Raw genomic sequence first — 17,490 nt, 5'->3', positions numbered from 1 at the left:
GCCCAAAACAGGTTTAGTATACCCCAATACATAGCATGACAAAGTTAGCATGCCAAAAATACCTGAACGTCCAGCTCCATCTGGTCATATTTTACTGTATGCATGCCACCATCTTTTTCTGATTATTCTGACCCACAATCCTTTGCACAGTTATGTCACATACATCAAGCTGTCTGCACGAGAACAAACAAGCTTGAACTGCACAGACAGATGACAGCTCACTATGGGCTACAGACTGTGACGGTTCTAGTTTAATGCACAATATTATGACAAAGTAGTGTGTTCCAGTAGTACGCGTATTGCACAAAAGAGTACATACTGCAGTATAAACTTAAAGGTTTTAATCAGTTTTTGATTTGATGAGCTCTCATGTGGGTCTTGCACACATGTGTATCAGTATCATAAATATAAAAAATAATGAAAATCATGACATTGCTTTGAATTGTGGTTCAACAGAAATATTAAAAACAAGTAAACGAGGATGATGGGACCCGCAAACTAACATTTTATTGAACAACCCTTTGAGGACATCATTGGAATCAAGTGTTTTCTGTGACTCTCAATCAGACTTCTGCACCTGTTGACAGGGATTCTGGCCCAAGTGCTCTAATTTGTCCAGGACAGTGTTGTTTTTTTGTTTTTTAAATTATTCTTTCAAACTCAATTCAAAAACAACGTATTATTTCACTAAATTATAATTTAGCAATTTTTTATTTATTATTACCTTTTTAGTTTCTAGTTATTTGAGTGACTATTGTGAATATTGCCTTTTCTTTAATGGATGGTATGAATAAATTTGAGGATGATTTTCATCCTTTTGTATTTTTTTTGTCTTTTTTCTTATGTTGCTTCACTTGTATCTAGTTGCTGAAATGTGAATTTCCCTGATGAGGGTTTAATAACATTTATCTTCTCTTACTTGGTGAGAGAGAGAGAAAGAAAAAAGTATTTTATACCCCAGCTGGGGGAAAAGAAAATTAAGGGGACATTGTGCCTCCCCCCTGGAGTGAGTAATGTCCTCAGCCTGGCCACCCCTATAAAAGCTGTCTGGCTCCGGCACTGCAGCAGAACAAAACAGCTCCTGTGTTGCACTGACGGTAACACTGCAGTCAGAGCGGCTCTCGGTTCTTCTCTTGTCCTGCAGCCTGTAAACACTCCCCCCCACCCCTCCCCTCCTCCCTCCCCCCTGCGTGCTCCCTGCGTCCTGCGTCACGCCCTAAGCCCCGCCCCCGGCCTGGCTCTCACGCACCAGTTACGTCTGACCGTAAAAAATAGAAACTTCCAAGATGGCCGAGTCCGTGGACTCCATGCATTTCGCAGCAAACAGCAAAACAAATTCCCCTAAACCCCTGATAGCCAAACGGCCGCCGGAGAGCCGTCCGCAGTCTTCCAGCGACATTTTCCCACCGCCCCCCAAGAAGGTCCGGGTGGAGGAGAAGGGCCTGAAGCACAGGCGGCTGAACGGAGAGGTGTGCGCAGGGGAAAAACACAACGGGAAGCAGAGTTGTGGGAGCCCAGCGAAATGGAGTTTCGGCCCGGCCAAGGCGAGCCACTCCACCGCCGCCGCGGTGCCAGCGACTCCCGCCCGGAAAATCTTCAAAATCAGCAACTTCCTCGCGTCGCCTCCCAAAGTGAAAAAGGCGAAAGAGAAGCGACACAAGGAGAAGGAGAAAAGCAGCGAAGCGCAGCGGAGCTCCGCGGCTGCTGTGGAGAAAGTGAGCCCAGCTAGCTGCCATACAAAGACCGAGAACGGCGACGTGAAAATGCTACAGAGAGGTAGGACAGCCGCGGCAGGCTGCTCTCCACGGCGCTCTGCTCACACACTTTATGCTCAAAATAACACCGCATGGGAAGCAATAGTGCCTTAAAATGAATTATTCAATTATTACATAATTTACTGTACCACAGGCCCCAGTATTTATTAGGCCCAGATGGTGATATATACACGTGGAAATGTTTGTTCGTCAGTTGTTGGATGTAGCAGCTTTTCACCTCCTCTGTCCTCTCTGTTACTCCCCTCAGATCACCGTGTGAAGGAGAAAGACAGAGAAAAGAAAAAGGAGAAGAATAAAGAGTGGAAAAATCACAAATTGCCACCTGTGCATGACATTGCGAGAGAAAACGGAGAAGTGATTTCTCCCCAGAAAGGTAGGAATGACAGGAAACGCTGAGCAGTCAGGGGGAAAAGTGACTTTTTCAGTATTTTGGGGGTAATTTTGAATTATTTCAGTATCTTAAATATGTTTTATCTGTTTGTAGTATTACTGCTGGAACTTTGCTGAATTCACTTGTCAACAGTAATTGTACAATCAAAGCAGTTCAGTTTAACAAACTGTTTCATTTAAAATAATTTGAGAATTTTGAATGAAATATGAGGTATTAAGACAGAGAACACACTTTGAATTTAAAGTTCATGTAAATGTGAGACACTGAATACACTTTGATGTACAGTTATATTAAAACATAACCTCACCAGACAAATGTTCTTGTCAAACATGTCAAAGACCACGTAGATAAAAAGTGTATAAAATATGACTTGATTTTGTGTAATCATGTGTTTAGCTGCAGATCATAGGCTGCAATATGTGCACTTCGCTGTATTCATGCTGTACATGATTGTTTTTCTCCATCACAGAGTCTAAGGAGAAGCCCAAAGCTGGTTCAGAGGAAGACCTCCTGCTGAAGAAACTCAAGAAGAAGAAGAAAAAGAAGCACAAAGATGGCGAGCGGGTCAAGGAGAGGCACAGTCGGCCCAAAATGTACCACCGCTCCTGCCAGACTATGTGTTCAGGAGTGTCTCTGGGTCTGCCCGAGTTCCTCAGCCGGATCAACGGGAACAACAGCAGCAGTCTAATCCACAGCACCGCCGCACCGCAACACCACCAGGATCCTGCTGTTACTGCCGCTACCTCCATCTCCACCATGGTCAGGGACCGGCTCGGCTACAACTCCCCGCTCCACTGCACCCCGCCGCCAGGCCTGCCCGGTCTGGAGTTTGGCCGTCTGATCCACATCGAGCAGCAGGCCAACGGAGGGGCGTCGGTGGCGCACGCCTACAGCGAGCAGCTCTCCTGTCTGTCTCCGGCCGAGATGCAGCGCTTCGCCCAGGAGTTTGTGACCCTGTCGTTCAGCGAGGACGAGGCCCAGGCCGCGAGTTTTGTGATGGGAATCATCCACGGAGCGGCGTCCTACCTCCCAGACTTCCTGGACTACTTCTCCTACAAGTTCCCCAACGCCCCAGTGAAGATGGAGGTGCTCGGGAAGAAGGACATTGAGACGACGACCATGGCCAATTTCCACTCTCAGGTGAGGAGGTTTTGTGTTTAGTTCTGCCGCCTGTGGTGGACGGTTTTGTGAAGACGAGGATGCTGAACTGTCTGCTTTGATACTGTGAAGTGTCACTTGGTAGTCTGGAGGTGTGAGCAGCACAGATTCAACTGTCACAAGCTGAAACGACACATTAACAGTGTTGGCCAGACTGTAGAGCTTTTCAGGCTGCACTGAGACTTCTTTACTCGCGTGTTCAGAGCAATTCAGAACTGAGGCTGTCTTGTCTTTGTTGTGGTGATTATGGCACCTTGAGTCGGAGTCACGCCTTCATGTTCGATGCCGCTCAAGTGTGTAAAGTTAGAGGTGACGGCAACAGATCTGCATTCTGGACGACTGTTTGTTAGTGGTTTGTGTTTCTAATTAGTTTTTTCTTGCGAGTCTAAACACGAATCCACATCTCTTAAGTATTAGCTTTACATAAGGGTGTTGCTTTAACTTGTTTTTTTCTGACTCTGATTTGTCTCTGATCACTTTTCTTTCGAACAGATTTGAAATGAATGAAGCGCGCTTTCCCATTCTTAAAACTCTGCGATGAGTTCATTTGACAGGATATAAATAGGGTTTTGCTTTTCATAAATATAGCGAGATCATGAGATTATTTTTTTATTTTAAAGGGTTGTCGTTGTAGAAAGAAAACTTTAACAGAAAAGGATTGTCATCAGAAACCTCCAGCTTTCTCCACTTAACACTTACAGCAGTGTCTAGCCCAGGCACTTGAAATATTTTAATGTCAACTCTTATTATGAGGAACAGTTATCAGAAGAAGAATCAAGAGCTTGCATTTTAATCAATCGTGTATTGATGATTGCTGAACATCTGTTCATATCAGTGACATTCGTCCGAGATGAAGCTCAGACATCTGAGACACTCTCCTCTCTAAATTCTAATTTCCAGTTTTAAAAAAAGCATGTTAGCATTTTCTAAAAGTCAGAAATGATGTCTGCCTCGTACCTCAATCACAGTTTGTACTTTCAGCATCATTTGAACATTCTTGTAGAAGTTGGGGGGGAATCAATTTAGGTCAGGAAAAATTAAAATTATTCATGCCACAGACCCCTTACTGGGAGGAAAATTATTCCAGGGTCTGTCTCTCGATCGTACTGATACTCCGAGTGCTTTGTAATCAGATAGTGCTTCAGCTTGTCTGGCATCATGACTTCCTCTACGACCAACATAAGGCAGATGGTGCATTTCACCCTGTTGCTGTTCTCAGTGAAAAACCAAACTGCATACAACTGCCAGCGCATTTTCCTGATTTAGCTGCTCGGGGCTTAACGCTGCTTGATGATATGGATTGTGGACTTGCATTTTTCCGTATCAGCAAACAGCGTTGAGATGGTGAAGCCACCTGAGTTAAAGCGACTGATCATTTCACGTCTGCGTTTGCTGTCAGACTGGTACGATGTGTCAGAATCCGAGTTTCTGCTGGCACTAAGCTCACATGTGGGAGTAAAGGATTCAGTAACACATGTATTTTATTGCATAGCTTGGCTTAAGCGTGCTGTGTGCCACAGACCCGGGGGCTGTTCAAGCTCTCGCTTTGAGAATCACAGTTTTAGAGCTTTCCCGACGGCATCTTGTGATGCTGCAGCGTGCTTCTTTTTCTTTTCAACACTTCTTTTTTTTTTTTTTATTGAAGCGTTCGCATCATAAACAAAGTCAAGCACAGTTTGAGAGGGAAAAAGGACACAGCCCAAATGACTACAAGAGGATACGCTTTCTGATGCTGTATCCAGGACAAACATTTTGACTGTTACTGGGATATTAAAGATTTTAAGTGGGGGTTTTGTGGTGGTGACTGGTGGGAACATCATGTGTTAGATGTCCCGGCTTCTTCTTCTGCAGATTTACTACCATGTTACAGTCATTTTCTGCTGGAAAATTAATTCTCCTGCTTGCCAAATTAAGTCAGAAGTGATAGCATCACTCTACAGGGAGGAGAATGGAGTCAGGGTGGTCTAGTAGTCATAACCCAGGAAGTCACTATGGCCAGAATAGACAAAAGAACCATTTGAAAACATGTTCTGCCACTCTTTTTATGATTATTTGTTTTTACCTATGCTGTCATTTGTTAATGTACTCTGCCTCCGTGAGGCTCTTTGGACACCTTCGTGAACAAATGTCTTTTATCACGCATTAGCAGTAGTTAAATAAACACTTGCAGGGTCATATCATTTACCTCCTGTTCCCGCTGTTGTTATCGCGTCTCCTACCTGCAGTGAGATGTGTCTGATTATCTGTAACGTATTAACACTGATGTACCCTTTTGTGTGGTTTCAAATGGTCATATAGTCGGAGAGATGCACCATTCAGGCTCTACTTTTTATTGTGTTGCTTGCATTTACTGCTTTTATTAGCTAGTGACAGCCGAGAGATGACAGGAAATGAGGGAGAGATCCCTAGCCGGATACAAACCGTGATCATTTACTTCATGGTTGGCTTCGTAGCACCCAGAGCCAGACTGATTGACTGTAATTTACACAGTAAAACCCACACTGTCATTTATGCTCTGCACCTCGCCGTAACCTTCGTGCACGATATTTGACTATTTTCTTGTGTTGTTTGTTAACTAGAGAAGAGGTATGATGTCCCTGAGGGGTATTTTTTTTTCCTCATAGAAAGCTGTCAGTAATAATGAATTACAAAAGAAAATTACAGCTGAAAATGAGAAAACAATAAATGAAGAAAAGTACACTCTGTTGTCATCGTCACCGTATTATCCGGGGAAAGCAGCGAGAGGAAGAAACCAGAAACCACTCACCTATTACTAACACACCAAACTACATTTTGTTTTTTAAAAAAAAGCCAATACATTATAGAAAAAAAACCTGATAAGCCCTTTAATGCCACCTCTAGGGAGGTAAAATCTCCGTCCTAATGGAAGCAGATTAAACTCGTTGCGAGAAGAGTGCAGGGAGATGACCTGGCTCTCTGTTTAGTGTGTATTAATCACATAAACACTGCATATTTGTCTTTTGACATATAATGTATCTTTTACTACATTTACACTAACATTTCCTTGCATTTCTGAGTTATATTTAATTTGAAACAATATCAGCACTGAACACCTTATCATGACTGTAGTCCCCCCACATACTGTTTTGAGGGGCTTGCAGCACAAAACAATGCACAAACAACACAAACAGCCTGCCTCTGATACAATAAAGGTTTATGAGCCGTTTGGAGGCATCATCTCTGCTTCACGAAATCCCCATCACACCGTCGAATTGGACATTTTAATGTCGACGTTCGTTCGGCTGAACCTCGGTGTCCGTTGCAGTCAGATTTGATTCACCAATCAGGGTCGCAGGTGGGGGGTAAACGATTTCGGTTCAGTATCTAATTGCAATTTTTTCTGCCAGAAATTGCGATTGGATTCCTGGTATAATTTTTTTTTTGAAGTCAAGCTTCAGTTGAATGTCCTCTGTGTAATAGATAAAAACATGTGATGGAGCATTACCACTTTAGTTAACATCAAAAGTGTGACTATCACACGAGCGTGGTGTGAATTTGCAAAATCACTCACACGACAGCTCCAACCTCGGGTCAACTGCGTTACACATATCCTAAACTGCAGCCGTTGCAATAATCAAATCAGATTTTGATTTGAAATCGATTCATTTTTCAGTCCTCGATGTAGGTGAATGTTGTGTCTGATGTTATCGTCAGTTTAAGTCTGCAGAACTTCATGAGGTCTCCCTGTTTCCTAGATAAAACAGTTTTTGAAGACATCAGTTGGTTTTTACAATTTCTCTAAGATAGTTTTGATTTCTCGGGGTGATGATAGCATAATGCGCTGCGTCAAGCAAGTTGTATTTGCGGCGTGTTGACATTTACTTCTCTTGATGAGCACCAAGTGTTTAGGAACTTTAATTCCTTGTGTTTAAGGTCCTGTAAGCCGGCCTGCAGGTGCTGTTGGTACTCTTAATGAGTGCTTTATTGAATGCAGGTGCACTGGAAAGGTCACACCGTTTATGTTAAGAGCACACTGAGAGTGCAAGCCTCTAAAAGGTGCATATGATGTTTTAAAAACCAGCTCGTGGCAGTAAAGTGCACGGCAGATCTGTGGAAACACGATGTATTGATACCTACTGGGTCTGACCTGTGCTCTCTGCGCCGCCTCCTGCAGGTGAAGCGAACATACTCCCAGGGAACGTACCGTGCCGGGGCCATGCGGCAGGTCAGTCTGGTCGGAGCTGTGGACGAGGAGGTCGGAGACTACTTCCCTGAGTTCATCAGCATGTTAGAGGAATCTCCCTTTCTGGAGGTTAGTGCGATTAGTTTGTGTATGCACACACCATTACAGCCAGAGAGGTGTCAGCGTGTGTTTAACTTCTCCCTGTGTGTTGCTACGAGTCTTATGTAAGCTGACGTTTCTCACTCTGTGTTTGTGCAGCGGACTCTGCCCTGGGGAACGTTCTCCAGTCTGCGGCTGCAGAGCCCCACTGAGAGTGACGACGGCCCCATCATGTGGGTCAGACCTGGAGAACAGATGATCCCTATGGCAGACATGCCAAAATCACCCTTCAAAAGGAAAAGGTGAGTGAAGATTTGAAGATGCCAGTAAATGTTTGCCATCGCATCTCACCAGTATCAAAAGAATTTGTTTAAAATAAACCTAATGTAGCACAACCACTGAAATACATAGTTGGTATTTACTTTGCAAGGTTCTTGCATGTTCTGAATATATATATTCCAGGTCCACCAACGAGATAAAGAACCTGCAGTATCTACCGAGAGCCAGTGAGCCCAGAGAGATGCTGTTTGAGGACCGGACGAGAGCCCACGCTGACCACATCGGTCAAGGCTTCGAGAGACAAACTACTGCTGCTGTAGGTGTGCTGAAGGCCGTGCGCTGCGGAGAGGAGTAAGTGAAAAACGTCTAACCTCATCGTCACCTTTCTGTTTTGTTTCACTTAAAAACTTTCTTAAGCTGTTGTTGCTCTTTTATTTATGATCAGATTTTCCTTCAGATCAATAAACAAGATTTTGTGTATTTTCTCACAGCAGTGACACTCCTGCCCGGATCACCAAAGACGTTGTGTGTTTCCACGCTGGAGATTTCCCAGATGTGGTCATGAGGCTGCAGCTGGACCTCCACGAACCTCCGCTGTCTCAGGTGGGTCTGTTTTCTTAATCGTGTCAAGCTGTACATGCCGGACAATCTGTTTCTGTGTCAGATCAAACCTCCTTTAAGATGCACAAATCATTCGTCCACATTAAAATATGTTCTGGTTGGATTAAAACTATAGCGATACGTACCGGGTGATAGACAACTGAAAAATAGCAAAACAAAAATAGTTCATGTTTTACTTACAAGCATTGGAAGCAAACTGCCATGCAAGCACACAGGGGAAACAAACTTCTGTTCCTCGCACAAACCTCAAGCGTGCTCCTTTCCTGCCTCATAAATAGCCTGTCATAATTTGATTATGGCGCCCCTTCGCCCTCTGTCGCTCTCCCTGTTGGCATCCGCGCAAGTCTCCCATAGTGTGCTGGTCTGCAGTCCGCCGGTCCTCCCCTTGTGGAGGCCGTGGCCAGCAGGGATCGGTGGTTGCCCTTGCAAAACGTGCGTCTCGGTCTGAAAACATCCTAAATTTTGTGTTACGAGCTCCTGCTTCAAGCTCTGCTTCAAATCTAAAGCTCAGCGCAGTGCAGCAGCTGGTAGCTCCACACGCCTGCTTTATTTGTTTAATGTGCATCAAAGAGAGGCGATTCTGTGACTCATATTTATGTGTAAATGTGATTATTTGTGTGTTTTTCATTGTTGTGTTATCGTTGAAGTTCTCACCTCTGTGCCTTGATAAATAGGCTGAAGTGGGGGGCGCCGCTTTAGCTCACCTGGTTGAGCTGACAACCCATGTACAGGGGCTATAGTCCCCTATGCAGCGGCCATGGGTTCAAATCCCACTCATGGCCCTTTGCTGCAAGTCCTTCCCCCACTTTCCTGTCTCTCTCTCGACTGTCCGATCTAATAAAGGCCCCAAAAAAATAACTTTAAATAGGCTGAAGTGGTTGAATTCAAAGTAAGGTTCAGTTCAAATGAAATGTTTACTTCCTGGTCTTTGTTAAAACCCGGCCATTCAAAATGACGAATAATAATCAATTTTGCCTGAGAAACAAAAGATATTGTGATCAACTTTTCAGCTGTATTGCCCAGCCCCGCTTCTGACTTTGTCACCCCACCCAGCAAAGTCTGAATGAACTACAAAAAAAAAGGCAAACAAATTAAATTAGGTTTTGCCGTTATTAAAAAATAAGTGGTTTTCTCGGTTCTGTGTGGATGTGGGTGTTTCCACAGAAGGCGCTGATAGACAGCTGCCATATCAGCCCAAATTAACTGCACTGTCCACGCAAATGAGGTTGTTTTCACTGAACCAAACGGCTTAGACTTCACAAACGCACACTGGAGATGTGGAATATTTTTCCTCTTTGCATGAACTGTAGTAATAAATCAGTGGATTATGTGTAAAGAGATCGCTTATATTGAGGAAGCCACAGAAGTCAAGTCATCCACAGATAAAAACAAAAACCCCTGTTGTTACCCTGAACTCTGAGGAGCTTTTTCAGCATCCTCCAGCACATAGTTTTTATTTTATGGCGCCCAGCGTAACTGTTCTGGTTTACGTCCACCGCTCTCATCAGCCTGATCTCCAGCAGCAGTTTTCCGTCCAACAGAAACACTTTGTGTAATAACCGCTCTACGCTGAACAGCACGCAGACAACATTAGCAAATTATTAGTAAACACAAAGAAGCATTTATTAGCTGCAGGACCAGTTTGAGTTTAGAATCCTAAAATAGCGTAAAGGTGAGCCAGTATTGGACTTAGATTTGCCAGGGGACCAGAAACAAGACTCCTAATGATTGCTGCTGTGTGACTGCTGGATGTGTAAAGAAAAAAAACAACACACATCTATGCCAACGTGTTAGCTCTAACAATGTAATGTGTCAGTGTTGTGTTCACAGCCCGTTAACCTTCTGAATTCCAAGTCCTGCTAGTGGGCTTGAAAGGCATGTAATCTTCCCAAAAAAATACCATTTATCAGAGACACAACCTCTGAAAACGCAGTGACCCTGTTTTCGACTTTCCGAAAGCTCCTGATGTAATCATGTGCAATGTGTCAGAAGCCTTAATTAAAACCAAGCGTACAAATGTGACCAAAATCCGTCAAAAAAAATTTCGACAAACTAAACCGTCTTCTAACCAAACTGTTTAAAAGAACTCTGGGAAGCGACGGCTGACTCAGCTGTGGCTGTGACAGTCATGAGACAAGTATTCTGTGAGTTTTGGGCTGAACTGGGCTGAACTGCAGGGTGTGTTTATACAGAGACAAATATGGAATCTGATTAAAAATGTAAGTCGTGACACAGCTATAGTATGTAGAGCCTTATTCTTCACCTATGGGCACTTGGAGCAATGTGTTGCATGCTGATTCCAGGTTTTTTTGTAAACCAATTCTTCCAAAAAAAGCATCCGTGGTTGTGCTTTTTCCATAGAGGTGCAGGACTTTATATAGCAGTGAAAGTGAGACAAACTGTGATGGGAGCAAATAACTTCTTTGGGTTCAGAGGGTTGAGGAGTCAAGAAAAGCAGCTTGCAGTGCAAAAAAAAGGAAAACCCAGACTAGACTTCACTTAAAAGTCAGCCTGTGAATCACCACAGCTCTTCTAGTCTTTCTGCCATGCACAGATGTAACGGAAAATTTAAAATATGTTCACCTTTTTTTTTTGTGTTTGAGGGATTGCTGAATGTCATGTGCTCCTGTCCTTCCTCCACAGTGCGTGCAGTGGATCGATGACGCCAAGCTGAACCAGCTCAGGAGGGAGGGGATCCGATACGCCCGAATCCAACTCTACCACGACGACATCTACTTCATCCCCAGAGGAGTCGTCCACCAGTTCAAGACTGTGTCTGCCGTCTGCAGTCTGGCCTGGCACATCCGCCTCAAACAGTATCACCAACACGAAGAGAAGGACGAGGAGGAGGAGGAGGAGGAAGAGGAGGAGGTGAAGGAAGAGAAGTGTTCGCCCAGAGACATAACACTTCATATCAAAGAAGAGGAGGAAGACGAGCAGGTAGAGGGGAAGGAGTGCGACCTTGCTGTAAAGACGGTGACGAAGCTGGAGGACGAGGACATGGAGGGAAGGGAGGGGCCGCCCTTACAAACTCCGACGACACAGATTTTCAAGGAGGAAGAGCGAGAAAGCAGAGCCGAAATGAAGGAGTTGTCAGCAACACAGTCGCTACCTTTAGTCAAGAGAGAGCGAGACGAAGGTGTACACGCACCCACACTAATGGAACCTAAAGCCGAGGAAGATGCGACGGAGGACGGCAAAGGAGGCGCAGACACATGTCCGACGCTGCAGAGGGGCCACGAGGAGGCTGGAGTGGACGGTGCATCCTTAAAGTCATTACAGCAAAACAGGAAGGAGAGCGACGTGGAGGAGGAGAGGCAGCAAAAGACACCTCTGCCGGGTCAAGGTCTAAAAGACAAAAGTAAAGACAGTACATCTAGCACTTACAGCGCACCACAAATCAAAAAGGAAAAGGATAAAGGCAAAAGAGAGAAAGATGAAAAGGAGAGGGCGAAAGAGAAGGAGAAGAAGGATAGGAGTAAAGAGAAGGACAGGGATAAAAAAGACCGGGGGAAGGACAGAGACCGAGAGAAGGACAGGGTAAGAGAGCAGGAGAGAGCGAAGGCTGAGGGAGGAAGAGATGGCAGCACACCGATGCTGCCTCCGATAAAGAAAAAAGAGGACGAGGAGCGAACAAGAGAGGGCAGTAAAACCTCTCAAAGCAACCCGCCTGCTCAGAGAGACGAGAAGTGGGCCAAGGAGTGGGACTCCAAAACGCAAACCCACGTCAAGAGAGAGAAGGAGCACGATAAAGACCGGGGAGGCTCGCAGGCGGCGCCGCACCCTCGGCCGGACAGGGAGGAGGCTCGAGACGCCTGCACGCATAAACACAAGTCTTCGCACGGGAAGAAGGAGAAGAGCGGCCACAGGGAGGGCAAGGACAGCAACACGTCGCAGGGGATGCAGGCGAAGTCGGGGAGAGAAGACGGCAAGGCTCCCAAACCTGCAAACATTCAGGTTAAGAAAGAAGGCAAGAAGGACAAAGACGTGAGCAGTAAGGAGGAAAAGAAGAAGCCCGCCTCCCAACCGGAACACAGACAACCACGGATGCTCGTCCCCTTTGACCTTTTTAAACCGATGGAGGCTCACCAAACTTTGGCCCTTTCCTTCACAGACAGTAGACCTAAGACCCACCACCACAGTGACTCTCGAGGCTCCTCCTCTAAGCCCGGATCTGACAGTCGGACAGTTGTGCCCTCTAAAGGACCAAAAGTAAAGGACTCGATGCAGGGAAAGCCTGCCTCGGTTAAAACAGCCCCGGAAAACACACACACCCCAAACACAGAAAGACTTCTTAATATGAATGTCTAGATGTCTAGTCTTCTTTTTTTTACTGTACAACTTACGCCGAGGCTTTGTTCAAATACTTGGAAGCGCATCCTGCCCTCAGATATCTACTGGTCTTTTGTAATCGATGAGCGGAAGCATTCCCCATTACTTTGACACGGCGACATTAATCCTGTGAGGATGCGCTCTCCAAGTATTTTAACAGCGCCTAAGAATGTAAGCTAAGTAGCTCACTTCACGTTTGTTAGCAGATGTATGTAGGCTTTATATAAAATGTTATGTGACCCGTGTGTCAGTGCCTGTGCACTACTTAGCTTCGCTCTTAAAGCACCTATTTTAGGTACTGGACTAGCCAATCTGAAAACAACCGTCTTTACTCCCTGCTATAGGAATTACCTTCACTGTTTGGAACATGACAGCAAGTCTCAAGAGCCGAAATCCTCTTTTTATCGTCGCTTTAGTCGACGTTGTTTCTAACACTCCAAAATCAGAGCAAGTAGTTGTTTTCAGACTGGACTGTTTTGACTCACACAGGGCTGTAAATGATACTGTATGTACCAAAACTGTACAGTATAGATGTTATTAGCACCAATGTGAGAAAATGTATACAGAAATTGCATATATTTTTTGTAAGACAAGTTTTATTTTCCATAGAACTTATTTATATCATTTACTGTCTGTTTTTATTTGAAACCAACGTATGTGAAAATTTTGTTGTAAATACATTTTATTTCCTAAGATAAGACTTGGTAGTGTGATTTATACTCTGATCAGAACCTCTCAATAAATGGTTCAAAATGTTGACTTAGTCAGCGTTAATGTCTCCTCTGCTTTTTGTACCAACGAGGCTACAATATTCGTTTTTAGCTGCGTAAACGGCGACAGATCACGACGTGGGTTCGAAGCTGTGGGCCGGATTGTGGCTCCATTTGTTTGTGATGTTTCCTGAACTGCGCTTTTAGTTTAACGGTGATATAAAATGGGAACATGCTCAATATCATTACAATTTGATGAGTGAGAAATGCTAATAATGACAAGTTTTTTTCACCGCAGGCATTTTAATGTGCAATAGTTTAAAAAGCAACTTCTAAGATTACCTTCTTGTATTCTGGTGTCGCTGTGAGCCGCTACGAACAGAAACAGGACCCTGAAATCCAAGCAGCGAAACGGAATGCAGCTATCATTATTTTTGGCATTTACACTCGTGTTGTTCCGACTGCGACCTGTTAAAATGTCTTACGTTGAGCTGGGAGTGACAGGCTGAGTTTACAAAGACCTGAAACGTCCCAGAAGTTTCTATCAGGATCAAACTTGATGTACGGAAACGATGTGACATTTTCATCTGTTCATGTCGTGCAGTCACAAGGATGTCGACTGGAGTTCTTAAAGTGCAAATAACGTTTAATCCATACAGACGTAAAAGTTCTTAATTTACATTCAAATTGTGTTGCTGATCGAGGGCTTTTTGGGAAACACAATATCTGTAAATATAGCTTCACAGATATGATATGGCTCAGTGAAGCGCTGAACGACATTTTGTGTAGCTAGGAGCTCGTCTGGATCATCTGTGATTTGGACCTGATCTCACCTGAGCCAGTTTCTTTCTCTACTGTAGAATAAAGGTGAACCAAAAGGCTGCAACGTGAATGTCAAATCAAAGTGACTCGAAACATGCCATGTGGACTGGTGTGTACAACGGTCCACTGGTATCACAGGACGACATCCAATTCCCTCCGACTGCAGCGCCTGAAATCGAGATCGTGTTTTCTTTCTCTCCTATTCAAAACCTGCACAGTGTAGAACCCACTGGAACCCTAACCCAGCGACTCTACAGTAACACCGACCAGACGATCCTATAGTAAAGGTTTTGACTTTCAGTGATGCATCCTTGGTCAGAGATGCTTGACCGTAAAAAGTTTTTGTCCTCTCATTCAGTCCTGACCCTCAGTCCCTCCTGTGGTGGAAAACACTGCGCCCCAGCTCCACCAGCGCTCCACCCAGCAGCACCCACAGAGGGACGCACACCACGCTGATCCACGTGTCCGTGAGCCTCTCCAGGCGGGAGCACAGAGTCAGACAGAAGCCCAGCTTCAGCAGCAGGGCTGTCAGGTAGCACAGCCTCCTCCTGACACTCTGCTCACCATCTCGGGGGTCAAAGTCCGGCTTGCAGCGGCCTGCCATCTTCACTATCAGCATGAGGATGAGGATGGTGTCAAACGTCCAAACAGGAAGGAAGATGAGGAACCAGTTCCAGTGGATTTTGGAGTCCAGCTTGAGGACCAGCATGATGAGGAAGATCAGGGCAAAGATCCAAGAGAGGAGCACTCGCTGGGCCAGGGACATCTTCATCTATGGAGGACTGGCACGGAGCCAGGGTCACCCACACACACAGACTGAGGACCAGAGCCAAGGTGACAGAGGGATCTGGAAACACAGCAAAACACAACACAGCTCTTCTCTGATGGATGTAACCCTCCACTGATGAGCACAAGACTGAAAATAAACTTTAGCCAAATAAACAAAACTATCACATCTCAGGCGTCCATAAGTCTCCATTAGCTGTTACTTCCACTTTAGCATTAGTGCGAACTGAAGCTACTGTATGTTAGCAAGCTGCGGCTAACTTGTAGAAGCCAAAAGACAGCGTTGTTTAAAGATGTCTTACCGGGTTTAGCAGGAGAGTCAACTTGTTGTCTCAAAGCTGAGGTTTATTAAACAATGGAGGACAAATGTCAGCACTTTAAAACAACTGTTTTAACAGGAACGCAGCTCGACCACAGCGTTGAGTTAACGTTAGCTTGAAGCTAATTGAAGCTAGCAGCAGTAACAGCAAGACTTCCGGTTCGGCTTTTCACAACAAGGCAGGATTATTGACGTATTTTATAGTCGTTTAGGGGGAAGCCTAACATCAAAAAGCAATCCGGGAGTTTGCTTTTAAGCCAATTTGGAATTAACGCAACAAGTTTGTGGCTCAGTTACTCAGTTTGTGTTGTTTTTGTAAGAATAAAAAACAAAAGAAGTAGTTTGAGGTCTAATGATGCAGGATTTCACTTGTGCAAAATAAGCCTCTTTATTAGAAAAAAGAATCTACACATGCAAACTTTTCACTGTGAACAAAAACAACTCCTCCTGATGTAAGGTAAGAAGCCTGCCATGGATGGTTTTCAATACTGTAGTCTTGCTAATGTTAGATTTCTGATTAACTGCAAAATGCACATTATCTTCTAACACACTGTCATAAAAGCTAACGAGCAGTAAAAAAAATATATTATTAGTCTAAAATGCTAATTGGCTGACTTTATGTTAAACTAATAACTTTATGCTTCATTAACAACCCTGCTGAATGATTTGACTTTTGATTTTATGTCAGACTTTTAAATATCAATGATAATAAAGTTGTCGTAAAGTTATAACTTCCCTCTGAGGCTCATCAATTCTAAATTACTTGGTAATAATCTAAAAAAAATATCTATTTAAAATATCTAACATCTAGAAAATCAGTCTACGATATTTTCTGTATCTGTTATCTAACATTTATGTTGCAGTTAAAGTAGGAGCAACATTAAAATAAAGTCAGTACTATGTATAGATAATGGGAGATGCCCCTGTTCAAGATTTTACATTCAGTTTTATAATATCACAGGTTGGTTATCATGATTTAATGATGACACATGAATTTATGATCTAAATGTGTTCAGTGAAGCATAAGAGATTTTGTTTGCATATGATATTGATATTCCAAATATATATATATTAGAAGAAAATAGACGTTGTTCCAAAGGAGGAGTATCTTACTTCCTTATTTGTTTTTCAACACACAATGTAAAGTTGTTGATGCTGCTTGTGTAATGTTTTCTCCCTGTAGTACTCGGTGAAGTTGGTGGACGTTTTGAGGGACAGAATCACGCATCCATCCAAAGCATCATGAGGCAGATGCTGTCTAAGTAAAATTTCTTTGACAGCAATCGGTGGAGTTGTGGACATTCAAGTGCTTGGTTAAGGCTCTGACTAACATGCCGGCATGTCAGCAGGCCGTTCACATCTCATCTGTTTGAATGAAGCTGCATTTTAAAGTGGCCTTTTATAGCCACTGGTCAAAGGACACTCTGTTTACTGACCACCTTATCTGATCATTGCCCTCTAAAGCCACACCTGATGAAGGTTTAGATTAACTCGAGTCACCAGATGACAGCTCAAAAACTTTTGGAGCAAAGTTGCCTAAATGTTTTCTTACTATAAAAATAGAAATTAGATTGTTTTACTTTTACTACAAGTCAGAAAAACGACCATTTACATGCTACATTTTTGTTTACTGTCATTTTTCAAAGTTTTCCTCCTCATGTTTGTGTGTAACGAAAGCAAAAAAATCACAGTTGAATTAATGTAACTGTTACCGAACCCCTAATTGGACTTAATAGCCGGCTTTTACTATCTGAATCAAATAAATAAGTATAGTGCAACGTAGCTGCCATTCATTCGGTTAAGTGTGATGCAACAATAAACAACTTGAATGAAGTAATTCATCCTAATCAAATGAATGATGCATTGTGCTCTAATTTACTTCACAGTCACACAATAACATTCAACAGTGCATCTTTAATTGGATCGGCGCTGGTTCCTGCTGCTTCCTCCTCCACACTTTCCCTTTCTGTTCAGAGTCACGTTTGTTTTTATTGCACTGCAGAGGACAGCCTTTCATATCTTTATCACAAGTCCATTAAAATATAAAATTTTTC

General features: G+C 43.8%; 2 protein-coding genes across 2 annotated transcripts; one reads left to right on the top strand and one right to left on the bottom strand.

Annotated features, from left to right (window-relative positions):
• The first annotated feature begins 1,275 nt into the window (after positions 1-1,275).
• LOC103371547 (round spermatid basic protein 1-like) lies at positions 1,276-13,562 on the top strand. Its single transcript, XM_008300909.1, has 8 exons — positions 1,276-1,776; positions 2,023-2,148; positions 2,636-3,306; positions 7,460-7,597; positions 7,727-7,869; positions 8,030-8,197; positions 8,338-8,449; positions 11,111-13,562. Exons 1-8 carry the CDS (start codon positions 1,287-1,289, stop codon positions 12,776-12,778), a joined length of 3,516 nt encoding a protein of 1,171 aa, XP_008299131.1. The 5' UTR covers positions 1,276-1,286; the 3' UTR covers positions 12,779-13,562.
• A 230-nt stretch (positions 13,563-13,792) lies between these two features.
• Positions 13,793-15,576, bottom strand: LOC103371546 (transmembrane protein 60-like). The gene is made up of 2 exons (XM_008300907.1): positions 15,420-15,576; positions 13,793-15,178 (listed from the first exon to the last, which is right to left on the bottom strand). Exon 2 carries the CDS (start codon positions 15,101-15,103, stop codon positions 14,699-14,701), a length of 405 nt encoding a protein of 134 aa, XP_008299129.1. The 5' UTR covers positions 15,104-15,178; positions 15,420-15,576; the 3' UTR covers positions 13,793-14,698.
• Positions 15,577-17,490: the final 1,914 nt, after the last annotated feature.

Source organism: Stegastes partitus, unplaced genomic scaffold (assembly GCF_000690725.1).
Source record: "Stegastes partitus isolate 25-593 unplaced genomic scaffold, Stegastes_partitus-1.0.2 Scaffold1605, whole genome shotgun sequence".
In the NCBI taxonomy this organism is placed as follows: Eukaryota; Metazoa; Chordata; class Actinopteri; family Pomacentridae; genus Stegastes; species Stegastes partitus.
The sequence above is the reverse complement of the archived record's forward strand: the minus strand, read 5'-3'. Positions and strand labels throughout refer to the sequence as shown.